The following is a 19,138-nucleotide window of genomic DNA, read 5'->3' on the forward strand; positions in this document are numbered from 1 at the left end:
ATGAGAGTGAGAGATGAACCGATAGTGAGCGAGAAAGTGCTCGAAGTTGAGTCTATACTGCTGTGGTTGTTAGTCGTGCGAGTATGTTTTTGGTGGCGTTGTGGTGGCTGAGGTCACCGTGTGTCTGTCTGCTTGATAAAGAGATCTCATATCTCCACCTCCTTGTAATTGACCTCTTATTTCTCAAAGTGCTTTATTGGCTGCAATTCGCTCGATACCTGCCAAAGCACTAAGTGCTCTTTTTCATTGGCTGCATCTCAAAAGCCAGTGAGCTGCCTAGACAGCGTTTTTGGGAATCATAGGCGTGTCCAAATGTTGAGCATCATAGGCTTGTCTGAATGTTTGACAGTAACTTAGTGAGCTGCCTACCTAGACAGCACTTTTGGGCATCATAAGTGTGTTTGAATGTTTAAACTGAACCTATAAATATGAAAGCATAGTGAGCTACCTACCCTAGATTGCATTTTTGGGCATTATACTAGTATAAGCATGTCTAAATGTTATGTAGACATTAGTGTTGTCACAATACTGGAATTTCTTTGAAACTTTGAAACGATACCTTGAAAAGTATTGATATTCGATACCATTTTCGATACCACTGGGGAAAAAATGCTGCATATACTGTCATATACATGTTTTTATATTATTTCTTTTTTGCCCATCCATTGAAAGTCTAGACAATAAAAAAGAATCATAGAATGTTTGAATGCAGACAGCACTTTTGGGTATCATAAGTACCATGTTTCCATCCAGCTATTCTACTTCTACTTCCTACTTCCATCCGCCTCCTAAAGCAAGATTATGTGTTTATTGCATTTTGTCTACAAAGACAGCATTTATGGGCATTGAATGCACAAGTAATTGTTCAAAACAAACCTATTGAGTTGCCTATCTTCACTGTAAAAATTAGTTTTCAAATATTTATGTAAAACAGATAATTGGAGTACATTTTACAAGAAAATACTATTTCAGCCTTTCTATTTTTAAATTTCATATTTAATTCAATATGTGGCTTGTCGTTTCTTTGTTATTTTGTTAATTATTTACTAGCAATTTATAAGTGAAAATCATTTCAAAGTAAAAACTACAATTGTTTTTCAGTGTAAGCAGCATTTTTGGGCATCGAATGCATGTTTGCACTTTTGGGCGTCATAGTCGTGTTCAAACACTTGAAGCAAATCTATTGAGCTGCCTTCCTAGACAGCACTTTGTGCCATCATAGGCAAGTTCAAACGATTGAATAGAACATAGTGAGTATGTTACCTAGGGCACCATAGACCTATAGAATCAGCTCACCGGGTTTTGAGACATAGCCATTCTCTCTCTCTCTCTCTCTCTCTCTGTCTCTGGGTCATTCTGTCCCTTCTTGCCCCCTGCTCAGTCTCTCTCTCTGGGGGGTGAGACAGTGCACTAACAATGTTTGACAGGCAGGGAGAGAGGAGGGCAGCATAACCATCAACAACTGTGAAAAAGAGCGGGAAAGAGAAAGAAAAGAGATTGAAAGAATAAATCTTACAAAAATTTTGTTTTGCAGTCATTTAATGTAGACTTTGTCTGCTGTAGAGTGTTTGAATGATTTTTATGTTCTCTAACAGTGAGTATTTATGTAAATATTTACATTGGATCATATTTTCTACTAGGATAATTTCTAGTATCTTAATAAGCACTTTTAATTTCATCGTGTTCCTCAAGCAAGCAAGGAACAATCTGTGTATGTGTTTGTGTGTGTGCTCAGTATAAAAATGATGACACTGTAACAATAGTTCCAACATCATTACTATTAAATCTGTTCACTTGAAATGTGGTTGTCAGAACTGTTTGTTTTGACATGAAATTACATTTCATATTTATATGGAACTTCTTTTTAAATTGAATCACAAATTGTGTGAAAATGGAAAAAGAAGAGAGAAGGATGAAAAAAGAGCGAATGACATAAGGAAAAGGGCGTATACACCCAGGGGGGCAGTTATCGGGCAGAAAAGCATGTGTGTGTGTGTGTTTGTGCGTGTTTGGGGTGGGGCAGTTATAGGGCAACAGCTGGCATTGAGTGGGGGGTTGGAAAGGGTCATGTCGACAAACCCTCCGAATGACCTACTAATGTACTGCATATGCTTTACACAAGTGTTTACTTGAGTATATGAACTACAACTAAAAATATTTTAAAATATAATTTATTACTGTTATGGCAAAGCTGAATTCTCAGCAGCCTTTACTCTAATCTTCGTTCATAAATCATTCTAATTTGCTGATTTGGTGCTCAAGAAACATTTCTTATTATTATTAATATGGAAAACAGTTGTGCTGTGGTACTTTATTTTCAGGATTATTTGATGAATAGAAAGTTCAAAAGAAAGAACAGCATAGAACCCTGCAGTAACATACACCGATCAGGCATAACATTATGACCACCTTCCTAATATTGTGTTGGTCCCCCTTTTTCTGCCAAAACAGCTCTTGTCCCATTGAGGCATGGACTCCACTAGACCCCTGAAGGTGTGCTGTGGTATCTGGCACCAAGATGTTAGCAGCAGATCCTTTAAGTCCTGTAAGTTGCGGGGTGGGGCCTCCATGGATCGGACTTGTTTGTTCAGCACATCCCACAGATGCTCGATTGAGATCTGGGGAATTTGGAGGCCAAGTCAACACCTTAAAATCATTGTTGTGCTCTTCAAACCATTCCTGAACCATTTTTGCTTTGTGGCAGGGTGCATTATCCTGCTGAAACTGTTTCCATGAAAGGGTGCCTGCAACAAAGCTTAGGTAGGTGGTACGTGTCAAAGTAACATCCACATGGATGGCAGGATCCAAGGTTTCCCAGCAGAACATTGCCCAAAGCATCACACTGCCTCCGCCGGCTTGCCTTCTTCCCATAGTGCATCCTGGTGCCATGTGTTCCCCAGGTTCATCCATGTGATGTAAAAGAAAATGTGATTCATCAGACCAGGCTACCTTCTTCCATTGCTCTGTGGTCCAGTTCTGATGCTCACATGCTCACTGTTGGCGCTTTCGGCAGTGGACAGGGGTCAGCATGGGCACCCTGACTGGTCTGCAGCTATGCAGCCCCATACACAACAAACTGTGATGTACTGTGTATCAGAGGTGGGTAGTATCGTTTAGTGATCGACCGATATTGATTTTTTATAACCGATACCGATACCGATTATTTGCATGTTTATGTACCTGATAACCGATATGCAGAACCGATATTTATTCAAAATAAATGTTAAAAGTCTAATGTTTTAAAATGGAGAAAATAAATGACAGGGGAGTTATATCACCTTTGCAGAAATGTAATTTATTTTAAACAGTTTTAGAAGGTTTATGTGCCATTTATAGGTTTAAGAGTGAGGAATAATTCACTGGGTAATTTTAATTTAATTCACTGAATAATATTAGCTGGAATATATAACATTGTCAGGAAAGTAACAAACAAAACAGCATACATCATTGCATTTTCCAACTAGTGTTATTAATTATTATGTTTTGTCGGTCTAGATCATGAAATGCTTTCTGACAAAGTGCTGTAACTTATCTATGCATTTACACAAAACTATAAATTGGGCTACTCAACCGCGATGGCGTGTGGAGATAATAAATAATTTCCACAGAGCTGCATTTATTTAGATTTGTATTAACTAAATAATGGTTATGTAGTAAATCAAATGATTATATAATCTAGGGTGTTTAAACGAGATAATCTTGTCAAAAATGTCATGCAGTGGCCGTGCTTGAGGCTTCCTGATCATCAACCCATTCAGGTGCTGAGCAATATGAACGAACTTTTTTTCCCGAGACTATATAAAGTTAAACAGCACTTGTCAGTTGGCATTTTATGATCTAAATTTAATCTAACGTTAAATCATGAAATGCCAACTGACAAAGTGCTGTTTGACTAATCAACCGCGATCGCGCATGGAGATAATAAATAATTAATTTCCACAAAGCGGTAGGCTATATTATATGTGTATTAGCGAAATAATTGTTATGTAGTAAATGATAAAATAATCTAGGGTGTTTAAAAAAGATAATCTTGTCAAAAGTTTCATTCAGTGGCCGTGCTTAAGCCTCCTGATCATCCGTCAGTTGCTAAGCAATATGAACGAACTTTTTCTTCTAGACTAATGGTGAGCAAATACAACAGATTGAGAATTAAATTCAGCACTTTTATTTTCAACATGCACTCATTCATGTCTGTTTTATTTCATTCATGTAAAGTTACGTCTTTATTGGGGCAGGACATGACGAATTACACTACGTGACTCAATGAGTTCGTCTCAATTGTTTAGAAACAAGCTGCATAAATTAACTAAGTTATATCAGGAATGTATGTCTCAGATCTCATTTGTGCATGTCTGTTATGTTAAATAAAGTTGATTAATTAAAGCAAACCAAGTAGAACATATACTTTACCTGTGCACTGAGTTGTTGTTGACTGATCTCCTCAGACGCCCGGGCTGCAATGGCGGAAATCTCAAAACGGCCACAAGATGGCGCCGTAAATCGGCGAATCCGATATTACAAAACCGATACCTGATTATGGAAAAATGCTTAAATATCGGGAAAAATATCGGTAAACAGATACATCGGTCGATCACTAGTATCGTTACATTTACTTGAGTAGTTTTTTGGAAAATTTTTACTTTTTAGAGTAGATTTAAATGTGGGTACTTTTATTTTAACTTGAGCACATTTGTAATGAAAAATTGGTACTTTTACTTCGCTACGTTGGGCGACGTTCCTCTCGTTACTTTATTTTAATGCAATATTGTACATGTTAAGAAATGCGTAGTTTATACCAAGCGCGCTGTCTCTTTTTTCATGAATGATGCCCCATTCACAAATGAATCACTCTTTTGAGTCGATTCTGTTCAAAGACTTGGTCAAACAAGTTGGTAAAACGGTCTAAATTGGTTGGCGAATCAGTTTGAATGATTTGTTCAGTTCCTGCACGCACTGAATCGTCATAATCGTCATAATATATGTATGTATGTATATAACTAGCTACTTGAGTAGTTTTTTCATTGGATACTTTTTTACTCTTACTCAAGTAACTATTAAGATTATTACTTTCACTTTTACTTTGAGTAAATATTTCTATAAGTACTTTTACTTGAGTACAGTTTTTTGATACTCTACCCACCTCTGCTGTGTATTCTGACACCTTTCTATCAGAACCAGCATTATCTTCTTGAGCAATTTTAGCTACAGTTGCTCGTCTGTTGTATTGGACCACACAGGCCAGCCTTCGCTCCCCATGTGCATCACTGAGCCTTGGCCGCCCATGACCCTGTCGCCAGATCACCACTGTTCCTTCCTTGGACTACTTTTGATAGATACTGTCCACTGCAGACTGGGAACACTCCACAAGAGCTGCAGTTTTGGAGATGCTATGACTCAGTCGTCTAGCCATCACAATTTGGCCCTTGTCAAACTCACTCAAATCCTTACACTTGCCCATTTTTTCTGCTTCTAACACATCAACTTTGAGGACAAAATGTTCACTTGCTGCATAATATATTCCACCCACTAACAGGTGTCGTGATGAAGAGATAATCAATGTTGTTCACTTCACTCTTCAGTGGTCATAATGTTATGCCTGATCGGTGCAAATGTTGTTACTGCCACTTTTGGTCAGTTTAGTGTGTCCTTCTTTTTAGAATAAAGGTATTAATTTTACAATTTTACAATACGGTACTGTATGCAGGTAGGAAATTCTTGTCTATATATATATATATATATATAGGGCTGCCAATAGATTATTATTTTTTTAATCGTGATTAATCGCGCACCCTTAATCGCGATTAATCGCACACTTATCGTGAAATTAAGCATACACCACATATCTTGTTTAACATGTCCATTTTGCTATCATTGCCTGTATTCAACAAAGTAAACCATCAGATTGAAGTGTGATTTTCACAAAACTGTATTTTTCAAGGTAAATTTAGATGTCTTTCCAAAAAAGGACAGCAAATATGATATGATTTAATATAATTCATATATTTATGTACACCAAAGCACCCATAAAAAGAAAAACAACAATGCTTTACAGGTTTTTCATCTATATAACAATAGTTTTCAGATACAGAAATTGAACAAAGTAATCAAATATAAAATAACTGCATAAAAACTCATTTGAATAATTAAATAAAGATGAAACATTAAGTTACAAAAGCTGTTCAGTCAAGAGTGATTTCTTTGTCTTTTGTCTTTTGATTAACATTAAAACAAAGCAGTCCCTTTAAGACATAATTCAAAGATCCAGTACACTGATACTGATACACATGCGCTGTCTGTCTCGTTTTTCTCTTATGACATAACCTACTGTTTGTTAGGATACTCGCTAAGATGGGCATATTGACATAATTATTGTCTGAATTTGTCCGTTTAGGTGCAAGACTAGAAAGAGAATTTGTGCAAGAGTATTTGCGCGCTGTGACGCGGCTCTCCATGAACGCGCTTCGGATGAGAGCACACACAAATCTCCTCACAGAGTGCGCAAGCTCTCTTTCGCGTCTTACGGATGAATGTTTAAATTGTCATGGTTTAAATGAGTTTGGTTTAAACAAAGATAGCAACGTGAGATGTTCAGGTCTCACCTGTCAACACCCGGGTGATGACGGTGTAAATGACTGGGCATAGAGCTTTCGGTACGTCATTGAACATTTGTTAACAGTGACTGTTTTGTCCATGTTCTTTTGATCATCACTGTTGTAATGTATTGGGAAATATGAGAATGCACATCCATCGACTGAAACATACATTAGCCGAATCCGTCTGTCTGTTTTGTACGTTGTTTTCAACAAACCCTATTATAAACGTGTCGTCAGATTTGGGATGAACCGCGGTGCAAGCGTGTGCCGAACCGTGGGTGGAGATCCGAACGGTTCCATCCCTAACAGCAGGCGGGAGGGCTCACGCTCTTCAGTTACAATGGCAGAATATGACAGAGAGTTTGTGTTTTAAATCAAATATATATATATATATATACATATAAAAACAATGAGAAAAACCTTGAGAAAACCTTGTAAGATAAAAAAACAAATAATAATAATAATAATAATAATTATAATAATAATGTATTTTAAAAGTTTATTTTTCACAAAAAATTCTGATGATTTTGTAGTGTGAAATGCATCTAAAATATAAATATTTTCATCATACATTCATATAAAATGTAATCTAAAATCTTGACAATGAAAATGAAAAAGTTATTGTCCATTTTATCAACAGGGCTGTCACTAAGAATTCTGGGCCCTGTGACTGTATGATGACCCATTCCCAGAAATGAACCGGATAGGGGGGAGGTAGTGGTGTGTTATATCCATAGATCTTCATCAGAGCTGAATGGGTTCTTGCAATCTCCATTAAGCTTCATAAACCAATATTTGATTCCCCCCCCCCACCACCCCACCCCACACACACTGCAAGATTATGATTAAGCAAATACATTCCAGCAGTTCAAATCAAATCTTGATCATATTTCATAAATATGTGGAGTCTGACCAATTAATAAGGCAACATGGACTTCATCTAGTCCAGCTGCTTACACAAACACGTCTGGTTTACTATCCTTGTGGGGACTCAAGGTCCAAGATTACATCCATAGACGTAATGGTTTTTATACTGTACAAACTGTATATTCTATTCCCTTACACTAACCAAAACTAAACCTACCCATCACAGAAAACTTTCTGCATTTAAAAAAAAAAATAACTCATTCTGTATGATTTATAAGCTTGTTTCCTCATGGGAACCTCAATTTAGGTCCCCACGGTGACACGAGTCCCCATGAGTCTGTGTGCATTCAGGTTGAACTCTCCATCGGGATAGAAAAACATGTATGAACACACACACACACACACACACACACACACACACACATATTCACACATAGCTGGACATAAGAGAGGAACCAAAAGAAAGTTTAGTGCCAATCAAACAGTAATCAGGCTGAAAAATTGACATCTACATATGCAGTGCAGGAAATAAGAGAGACCTTAACAGAGGCAGAGGGATAGAGGAGAGGGTGTAGAGGTGAGAGAATACCAGAGGGAAAATATGGAGAGACAGAAAGAGACAGATGGAAGGAGGAGGAAAAGGAAAGAAGAAGTGAAGCACAGATGGAGAGAGATGAGAAAGGAGGAAGAGGGAAATGGAGAGATGAAGGGGTTATTTTTCACTGTCTGTTTTTGGACTGTATTTATTACACTTCAACCTGTGTTATCTCTCACATACAAACACTCATCTTCTCCCTCCCTCTCTCTCATTTATTTCTCTCTGTCTCTCCTTTTGGCTTTCTTCGTCAGTCTTTTGCCGTATTCATCTGTTTATCTGTAATCTTTCGCTTTTGTCTCTTTCAGCAGCCGTCTTCTCTGCTCTCTGTCGACTATGTGAGGAGGGTGTAAACGATGTTGCTTTAAATATAGGCTGTGTGCTTTCTACACCCTCACACATTTGTGTGTGTGAGCGAGAGACACCTAGAGAAAGGCAGAGAAAGAGAGAGCGAGATGCGATGGAGAATGACACTGTCTGGGTGTTTTTAAATCAACCGTGTGTGTTTGTGTGTATCTGTGTGAATACTCTAAGGCAGTGCTTCTCATCTGCTGGGTCGTGACCCAAAAATGGGTCGCAGGGCAGGAGGAACAATGCTAAATGTGATATCCATATGATCGTGCATAAATAAATAGGCTTATCTGCTTCACAGAGGAAGGAGAAAGTGCTTTCCATGTCTTTTGTTGTTGACATCAAAAGCAGTTTGTCCAGCAAACTCTACTTTATTTTGGCACAAATTCATCCGTCGCTTTGTAGAAGATTAAACAAGGTAAATGTAAATACGACCCAGACAACATTAAATGTGAGTTCACTTGCATTGAGGAGAAACATGGTTTGAGACGAAATGCAAAAATGCATTTTAAAAAGAGAAAAGAATCATTAATCGAATAGAACCAATATGAATTCAAAATGAATCATTCTCAGTTCACAAATCAATTCAATTCAAAATAGTTTTTGAATTTAATTGAAAACCTACAAGTCATGAATTGAATCAATTCACTGTACCCAATGATTCACACCCTTCTTGCTAATGGCAAGAGCATTTAATTTTCTTCTCTGTTGTGACATATATCCAAGTGAAATGGCTTCTTGAACGAGACAAAAATGGATTTGGACATGTTTTTCTATCGGGAATTGATTGGATTGTTGTTGTTTGTGATCTCATGTGAATGACAGGTTGCTGGATTGTTGTCAGGCCTTCGTGCCGGTGCACGTCATCAAAGAGTGGCTGTTGCAAAGGGAGGGGAAGTTAATGTAGTGTTTAGCTACAGGGCTCTTGCTTTTTAAGCTCTGTTTTGTCAGACTGTTCACCAATCCTTATGAATTTACTACTCTGAAATGTCCTGTAAAATCCGTGCTTGCAAAGGTTCTGCATCATCCTCTTGTACGTAAACCTTCTCAGGGTCTGAATCGGGCTTGAATTGGTATAGCAAAATTGATGCCATTGTTAATATTTACAGCTGAGCAGATGAAACTCGCGGTTATGGTAAGGGGCGTGACATTTCCGGAACACACTCTAAGCGGGTTACCAATCACAACATACTGGGTTAGCTAACCAATCAGAGCACATTTCGTATTTCAGAAGGAGGGGCTTCATCGAAACAGGAGCTAAATGGAGAGTTTGAGACAGACTGGGAAAAGAGGTGCTGCAATAAAGTAAAATATGTGAAAAATAATGCGTTTTTTGAACAATCAAGCACAAAACCTATTCTTGAACACCCCAAAAACAAAATCAAGTCCCAGACAACAATATTGTGTCGGCCCATATCCGGCCTACATCTGGTCTGCGTGTATCCCACATGTACCAGATGTGGGCCACACTATGTTGCTGTCTGTGGAAATCATAAAAAGGCATAATAGGACCACTTTAGGGTTTCAACACTGGCTTTCAGGACTGCCACTGCAACTGAAACTCCTCCATACCTCTAAAAGTATGCTCCCTCCCACCAGCTACGGTCACTGAACCTTGTTTTTTCTCAACAACAAGGCAAAAAACTCTTCACCCTATCACTCTCCACTCTTCACCCTATCTGCTCCTCTCTGGTGAAATGATCTCCACCCTAACTGCTCATTGAACATTGTATCTTTCAAGTAGCAGCTAAAGACACACCTCTTCCGTAAGCACTTAACCAACCCGCATCCTTAAACCAATACACACACACACACACACACACACACACACACACACACACACACACACACACACACACATTTGTTTCACTATATTAGTGAGGACATTGCATAGACTTCCACTAATTTTTTGTATGAGGTTAATGATATTTTCTATCACCTAACCCAACCCCTAAACCTACCCATCAAAACACTAGATTTAAAGAAATTTAAAGAAATTTATAAGCCTTTTTCCCATACAAAGCACTTATATTTCTTCTCTGCATTTCTCCTCTTCTCTAGCTTGCTTCCTAATGCACTTGTCTAATAAACCTGGCATAAATATATTGCGAAAATATTGGCACTTTGACTAATTGCTTTTGTTCCTCTTTTGTAAGTCGCTTTGGATAAAAGCATCTGCTAAATGCATACATTTAAACATTTTAAAGACATTTTTGTTAACTCTTTGACACTTGTTGCATCAGTACTTGTATGACCCATGTTTTATTTGTGGAAAGATAATTTGTCTGTTGGTTTGTTTGTTTGTTTGTTTTTGACCTTCTATTATGAAAGTGTGTGGGGGTCCAATGTTGTTTTGGACACCTATGACTTGGACAAAAGCAGCTGAAAAGTTCTTCAAAAATGTCTTATTTTATGTTCCAGGCAGGTTTGAAACAACACGAGGATGAGTAAATAATGGCAGAATTAAAATTTTCCATGAATTTTACCGTATATGTTGTCTAAACTAAAGTGACAGTGACATATATTTGTGTGGTGTGAGCCAATCGTGCACATATGAGACAGTAACGCCCTGCACCCTTCAGAGTACTCAATTTAAGTGCTCTGCCCTTTGGAGTGAGTAGGACATAGCGGTGTTCTCTTTGAAATTGAATTCACCCAGATTCTCTCTCTCCCTATTTCCACTTCACTCCATCCACTCAGTGATTAGAGTCGAGTCAGTGTCCTGACATAACCAGTTAAATGGATCAGATGCCATTTTGAGAGTCTCTGTAAGTGCCCCCTGCAGCAGTTGTCCACTGCACAGAGAGCGTGTATGTGACCCACTAATCGCTTATTAACTGCTAACACTGCTCTAATTGGTTGCCGATAAGTAGCCCGCACCGTGTGCGCTAAAGCTAAAGGCTAATTTTAGCCTATTATCTGTTGGCATAGGTTCATTGGGTTTAGAGAGCTAACTCTAATTCTACCACTGTGTCGGTTTTGAACGCACATGAGGTTTTAACATTCACGCACATACATAGCCAGATGTTCTGTGATGTAGATGCTGAGACTTAGTCTTTTCTCATCCCTTCTGCTCTAGCTCTATTTTTAAAAGCAGTGTCTCGTTAAAGCCTTTTAGGCTAATCAGGCTGAGTTCGGCCCAGCTTCACACTCGCCTAGCACACCTGCGTGTGTCCCACATATTTGCCCGTGGAAAATCGGCATTTGGCCTGCGACTGAATAGGTTAATCCCAGCTCTAGCGAAACATCAGGCTAGAATTAAGCCAGCGTTTACCCTGAATCAATCCAAGATTGAGATCGACCAAAGCAGTATCATAAGGCCAGTGTGAAATCAGAATATGGCCAAGATTAAACCAGCATTCAGCCAATGTTAGCCTTGCAATTACCAATATTTGCCCCATTATTCAGCCAGCATACGCCCAACATTCAGCCAAGTTTTGCTCCCTGTTTAATCTCTTTGAGTCCATAGCTTGGCCAGCGTCAAGCCAGCATTTGCCCAGCATTCACTAAACATTAATGCTCCATTCAAGCTGCCATTAGCCGAACATTCAGACAGCGCTTCGCCCAGAGTTGATCCAGCAGCGGTCAGCATTAAAAAGGTCATCGATTATAACCTAAGTGGTAATTATTGGGTAAAGTGGAGCATGGGCCGCCCAGGGCGGAATTATCATACAGCTAGACTCACATTGGCATTAGATCTGGCCTTTATACTCGCACTCATACAGACACATTTGAGTAAAGTTATCATCTGTTAGATGCCTGAAGGGCTTTACATGTGTTAGCCTCAAACCCCAATCCCTACAAACACTAAGCAACCAATATAAAATCACAAAACTAAGCTTTTTTTTTTTATTTTTTTCAGGAAATGTGAGTGGTACTTACCTGTACAAAACTTATTATTATGATGTGATGCAAGAATATTCTCAATGGTTGCTGTGCAGTTACTAGAATGTTCTGGGGGGTTGCCAGGGTGTTACTACGCAGCTGTTATGGTATTTTGGGTGGCAGCTAGGGTTTTCCTGGTCCTCTTAAAGGATATCTCTATGATATTCTGGTCCTAAAATATAACCAAGATTGATCCCTTCTTAAATCTAAGGGTTTTTCAATATAAGAACCACAATTTAGATCACTGAATTTATAATAACAAAGATTTGCTATTAGCACAAGATTTGAAGTACCATTCATGCCCATATCATAAATGGTGCAGGATAAGTTAGATGTTGAAATTTAATATATAGTTTTTTTTTGTTGTTTTTTTAAAATACCTGCATATATGCATACTGTATATGAGCAAATATCAGATATAAGCCTCAGTAAACATGGCTAATTACATATATTTTTTCTTAAGATATGTTGTTTTTCTTCAGAATCTTGGAGTCCTCAGTCAACATTTTAATTATTATCATACCTGTTCAGTTTCCTTCCTATCTCTTTTCATGCAAATCACAGTCTTCAGTTTTCTTTTCTCTGGCGATCCCCGCAGCATGAGGTGCAGGCAACTTTAACGATGCCATTTTCTTTACCTTTTTTTTTTTAGCCAGAAATACACAGCACTGCACTCAAAGATCATGATGATGGGGACGAAGCATCTAATTTTCACCTTAGTCTCACTCTCATTTTCTGTCTTTCTCGGTCTCTAACTATATCTCATTTCATGCTGCCATCTTGGTTTTCTCTCTTTTTTGACTCTAATAACTTCTCATATATCTCTGTCTTGTTGCCCAGATGAAGACCCCTTCCAGCCAGTGACCCAAGATGAGACGGTAGCAGTGGGCGGGGTGGTGACCCTGACCTGCAGTGTAAAGGAAAACGATAACTCCTCCCTCCAGTGGTCCAACACGGCCCAGCAGACCTTGTACTTTGGAGAGAAGAGAGGTGAGCACCAACTATTTTATAAGGAAAATAATGATTCTTGTGTTCTTCCAAAGCTGTATGACTTTCTCTCTTCTGCGGAGCACAAAAGCAAATGTTTTGCACAATGTCCTGACTGCTGTTTTCCATAATAAAAGTGAATAGGGACCAAAGTAGCCAAAAATGACAAAAAAGCACCAAAAAAGTATTACAAAAGTGGTCCATATGATTTAGGCTGTATATTTTAAGTCTTCGGAAGCAAACAGATGGGTGAAAAGGGGCGCATTAAAAATTATTTGAATATTGAATATCTTCCTGTTTGCCATAACATTCAGATCTCATTCACATTACTTTATTTATTCAAATTTTATTGTTCTAGAAAACTTTCATTCGGTCTGGCTGCATTATGTTTAGTAACTGTCTCTTTTCACAATCCAGTCAATTCCTGACTAGTAAAATGAAATCTCGAATGTACATTTTTTAGTCATTGAGTATTTTTACATTTATGTATTTATTAAGTAGAATATCCTATTTCCCACAAAAAGTGTCAAATTACAGATAAAATTGGTTGTAAACGGCAATTCACATTGACTTTAACAAACGGATATTTCATGACCTCTCTTTTACTCAATCGCTTTTAAGACTGTGGTCTGTGATTGCAATTACTCGCCATTTTGGTCTGAACAGGAAATTGATTTTCATTGGACTCTTCCTTAGAGATTTCCACAGAGCTCTTACTCCCCCAACACTGAACACAAAAAGAACGCGTGAGACACCTTCCTAAAACATTAATATCACCCCAAAAACAAACAGGTGGCTCTGTGATAACGAAAAGCGAGGTGATGGAGAGAGAAAGACAGAGAGAGAATAGAGGGGTGACCTGATTAAAGAGGAGAACAAAAGAAGGCGACAAGAGAGCACCATGAAAAAGCAGAAATAGAAAACAGTCTATTGAACGAGAAGGAAGGAGGGAGAAGTGAAAAATGCAGTCACAGTGGTAGACTTAAAATCATCTCATTTTCACAAAATATATTTAAAACTATATAAATTTACCTTTTAAAATTATTTTTTATAAAAATTAGAATATACATTGAAGCAAAATTATGCAAGTTAATAAGAGTTTCCAAATTGCAATGAAGTTTATTTTTCTTACCCTATTGCTTATACCCTAAGTATATACCCTAAGTATAAATCCAACTAAATTTAGTGTGGTTTTTCCTTAAAACAAGAAAAACAATTTTGGGTAAGAAATAAACTCGATTCAAGACATATTCTCTAAAAAACAAATCTCGTTATCTCAAAATCATTATCAATTTTGCTTCTCAATTGAATTTATCTTAACTGAAGGATGTTTAGATATTTGGAATGATTAAGAAAAAGATTTGATTGCAGTGTAGAAAAGAGAGAGAGCACAGTAAAAGGAGGACAGGAGACACACACATACGCGCAAGTGTGAAGAGATGAACAGATTAGTTTGGAGGAACGATGGATGGGTGGATGAGCGAAGAGAGATAAAGGGAGGAATGACAAAGGAGGAGTGTGTGCATGAAAGAGCAGGATGGAGGACAGAGGAACGTCAGCTGATGAAGACAAATTAAGTGCCCTTCACTTACTGATAAACCATGAAGCGCGCACACACGCGTTTACTGTAAATCTGCGTTAGACGCAGGTTCTCCTTTTGTTCAAAGGTGAACTGTGTAATTTCTGCACCATTAGCAAAAATAATAACTTCTCAAACAGGTTTTCTCGATCATTGCCAGCCTGTTTGATCAGACCGACTTTCTCATCCTACAGAACACTTGATCTGTGTAGTCTAAGATGAGTCATCAATATTTTTGCTCCATTTTCCCAGAAGAGAACTTTTTATATTTAAAAGTGTTCATTTGTTAAAAGTGAACTTGTAGGATTGCATTAGCATAAAGATTACTTTAAATCTTACTTTACTTTTTATTTTATTTCTAACCCTTATGTTGTGTTTGGGTCATTTTGACCTAGAGAGGATTTTCTTTTTCCTAAAAAAAGCTAGTTAATCTTATCACATTGGACTAAAACTTACACACATTAGGTATAACTAGTTCCCCAAAATTTTTTGAGAATTTTTGTAATTTTTTCCTCCCACATTTCCTCTAATTTCTCATTACTCTATATTATCACCAGATATTGAATTCAATCTTTTTGTCAACTTGTTTACTTTCAATTAGCACAGGTATTTCTTTTTGGATCTTATTGATCGTAGGCCTCACTGATCTGAGCTTATATTGTTCAAAAATGACCACCCATTGAAAATGAATAGGAGAAATTGAAAATAAGACAAACATTTAGTGTTCAGGAGCATGTTCATCATGCTCACATATTAACATGTGTGCTTGCAAAGATAAAGGCCTCGGACCTGTGTGTACGTGGATACAATTGCACACTCACACTACCACGCCGACACACACGTTCATGTACACAAACAAACTATTTTGAGTATTACAGGCTTTACTTTTTCACAGAGATGAACCTTATCCTCAGATCAATGAGGCCTACGATCAATCAGTTTCAAAAATAAATACAAAACCTGTCCTAATTGAAAGAAATAAGTTTTGGGAAGAGCTTCTTCACTAACCCTAAAATTTACATAAACCCTGCTCCCGAGAACACGCAACAAAGGGGGGCGAGGCCATGTTGGGCTGCTTTAGAGAAGAGGAAGAGTTGTTGTAGTAGATTGTTGTTACCATGTCGTCATTTTACGCCTGACTGCTTTACAAACGAGGGTCAATTCAACACTGGATTTGCACAAAAGATCTTCTTCCTGAGTCTCTCCATCAGTGTCTGACTCTGGTATGAACAATGTAAGGCTGAACACCGTTACTGACAATCGTCATTTTGGCTGCGTGAGATTCTCCAGCTTTGTTGTTGAGCAACCAAAGCGCAAGCTGTTAAAACTCCGCCCTCTACTGGAAAGTGACCGACAGCAGCAGCTCATTTGCATTTAAAGGGACATACAAAAACGGCGTGTTTTTGCTCACACTCAAATAGGGGCAAATTTGACAAGCTATAATAAATGATCTGTGGGGTATTTTGATTCAAAACCTGTCCTAATTGAGAGAAAACTAATTAACAAAAAGATTGAATCCAGTATTTGCTGATAATATAGCACAAAAGCTGTTAGAGGGTTTTCAACACAACACAAGGGTTAACTTGCAAATTAGGATTTTTCTCCTTTTGGAATAAAATTGTTTTATGTACTATGTAGGCATACTTTAACTTTTAAAAATTTTCCAGTCCAAAAAGACATTCAAAATCATGATTATGACATCACAACATGACACATATAAATATTTATTCAGTATTCAGCCACTTGGCTTACTCTGATGAACAACTAGCCAGTCAGAACAGAGCAATATAGAATTCCTAAATGTACAACTTGTTTGTTTCCTAGGCTTGGTTGCACACAATCTAATCTGAGGACTGACTGTCTGCACTGTCATTTTGCTTGGTGAAATCTGTGTAGTCAATATCCAGTGTATCTACATGGGTTGCTATAGTAATAATGTCAGCATCAGCATGATGCCAAGAGACTTTCTCATATAACAACTGAGAGTAGCTGTCAGTTGAAAGAGAGCACAGAAAACTGGAAACTTTGCCTGTACGCATGTCTGTCATCTCGCTGTGGTGCTGAACTCACAAGATCTGTATAAGAACAGAGGCATTTTATGCATTCATGCATACAGTATACTGTGTCCAAAACTGCTGACTCGTTCACTATTCACTACATAGTGAATGTCTCATGGTTCGCTAGATGAGGAAAGAGTAAGCGAAAATGAGTGTATTCAGATCAGACAATATTGCACACTCAGTATGATACTGACATACATATCTCATTCTGAATAATGAACAAAAAAATGAAAATATCGTTTCGAAATCTGATCTAACCTTTCAGACTAAGACATATACTAAAAAAATCTTATTATAAATGAACTTCTAACTCATATGAACGTAGTGTGGCTCAGGATTGTACACATAAGATTGTTGCAAAAAATGTAAGAAGTTCAAGTCTGATAAAGGAGAAAACGGAAGAGTTGGGAGATGGTAGAAAGCAATCACATAAATCTAAATCGCATTGGTTTTGGTGCCAGACACCTTGACTAACGTTATCAGCGGACTCCGGGGGTGGGGCTGGGGGTTGAATAAAATGCTAAAAATTCTAGTATATGGCACCTATGAAGTGTATGTTGCTCTTATCTGCTCTGTCTTTTTCAGCACTGAGAGATAACCGTATCCAGTTGGTAAAGTCCACGGCTACAGAGCTGATAATCACCATCGCGGACGTTCAGCTGTCAGATGATGGAGAGTACACCTGTTCCATTTTCACCATGCCTGTACGGACCGCACGAGCCACAGTTACTGTACTTGGTATGTATGTGTGTGTGTGCACTTTCTCTGAGACTATCATGGGTGTCTTTAGTGTGAAAAAATGTCTGTTTGTTTAATGGCCAATGGCCTTTCAATTAATATATTTTTGTCCCATCTGAAAGCATGGCTTTGCTATTAGATGATTCTGAGAGCTCTCAAAGTGATCTTAGCCACAAATGGCCAATCATTGAAATGGTGACGCAACTGACACCATTAGAAAATGAAAACATCGCTGTCATTCAAACACAGACCCATCTATCTATCTATCTATCTATCTATCTATCTATCTATCTATCTATCTATCTATCTATCTATCTATCTATCTATCTATCTATCTATCTATCTATCTATCTATCTATCTATCTATCTATCTATATCTGTCTGTCTGTCTGTCTGTCTATCTTGAGACATACATCAGTAGTGGTAATTTAGAGGTCAGTAAGTGTGTCAGATGTCAAGTAACTGGCGGGTTCAGTGAGTTCATATAGTAAAAGATTTGTCAGCATGATTAAAACCGATAAATCCTGAGTTCATGATTCTTTTTGAAAGATTCATGAAAATAAGAGTCATTTGTTCATAAGTCAGTCTACACTGTTTTTTTTGCGTGTAGCCCATAAGACAACTCAATGTTTTTTTTACCCATAATGTTGAAGGCTTGATCATTTTTTTATTCATGTTCAGTTCAGATTGAAAGGTCACACTGTGTAGACACACGAGTAGTAGATGTTTGATATTTGCTAGCAACTGATTTTGTGAGGCAAGTTGCAAACCCAAATCATTAAATATCCAGATATACATGTTGTGATTGTTAACTGACATCTGTGCTTCACCTCTTTTGAAAAGCACCAGCCGCTCCTGGTAAGGTTTGATGTTTGATGTAACCAGGCCCACGCGGAACCTGCACACCTCTCCACATTTTCTGTACTGGTTTTGGGGGGGGGGGGGGGATCTGCATAATTGATTTAAATATGGTAAAATGTGTTAAACAGAGCTGAGAGTACTGTACTCTTTTTGGCAGCTAAAAACATTATAAAATTTGCCAAGTTTTTATATAAAAGAACATGCAGTGGTAGGGGGGCGTGAATGATGGACATTTGAATTCTGTAGAAATCTACAGAGCAGATTTCATTTGGTGCAAATTCCATGCAGGCCTAATAATGAGTAGTTAGTTGTTGTTGATAGTGAGCCGGTACTTAGGAAAAAGAACTGTTTTCATTTTATTTACATTTTATCTAGCCAGAATTTAGCCCCTCATGTAGCTAGAATGTAGCCCCTTATTTCCTTTTCCTTCCACCTGAAAATGTTAGGTTTTTCATTTTACATCTCTGTTTCTCTCTTACAGGTGTTCCAGGTAAGCCGGTGATAACAGGTTTTGAAGATGCTGTTCAGGAGGGTGGCAAGGTTACTCTCACCTGCACGAGTTCAGGCAGCAAACCTCCTGCTAAACTACACTGGTTCCGTGATGAAGAGGAGCTACCGGGTA

General features: G+C 38.0%; 1 protein-coding gene across 5 annotated transcripts in view; it reads left to right on the top strand.

Moving 5' to 3' along the window:
• cadm3 (cell adhesion molecule 3) overlaps nt 1-19,138 on the top strand; it is a 78,330-nt gene that overhangs the window by 32,375 nt on the left and 26,817 nt on the right. For all 5 annotated transcript variants that reach the window (XM_048163254.1, XM_048163253.1, XM_048163256.1 and 2 more), the window contains 3 exons: nt 13,132-13,281; nt 17,503-17,655; nt 18,998-19,135. In XM_048163254.1, coding sequence (XP_048019211.1) covers nt 13,132-13,281; nt 17,503-17,655; nt 18,998-19,135 — 441 coding nt within the window. The remainder of the gene's footprint in view (nt 1-13,131; nt 13,282-17,502; nt 17,656-18,997; nt 19,136-19,138) is intronic.

Source organism: Megalobrama amblycephala, linkage group LG17 (genome assembly GCF_018812025.1).
Source record: "Megalobrama amblycephala isolate DHTTF-2021 linkage group LG17, ASM1881202v1, whole genome shotgun sequence".
NCBI lineage: Eukaryota > Metazoa > Chordata > Actinopteri > Cypriniformes > Xenocyprididae > Megalobrama > Megalobrama amblycephala.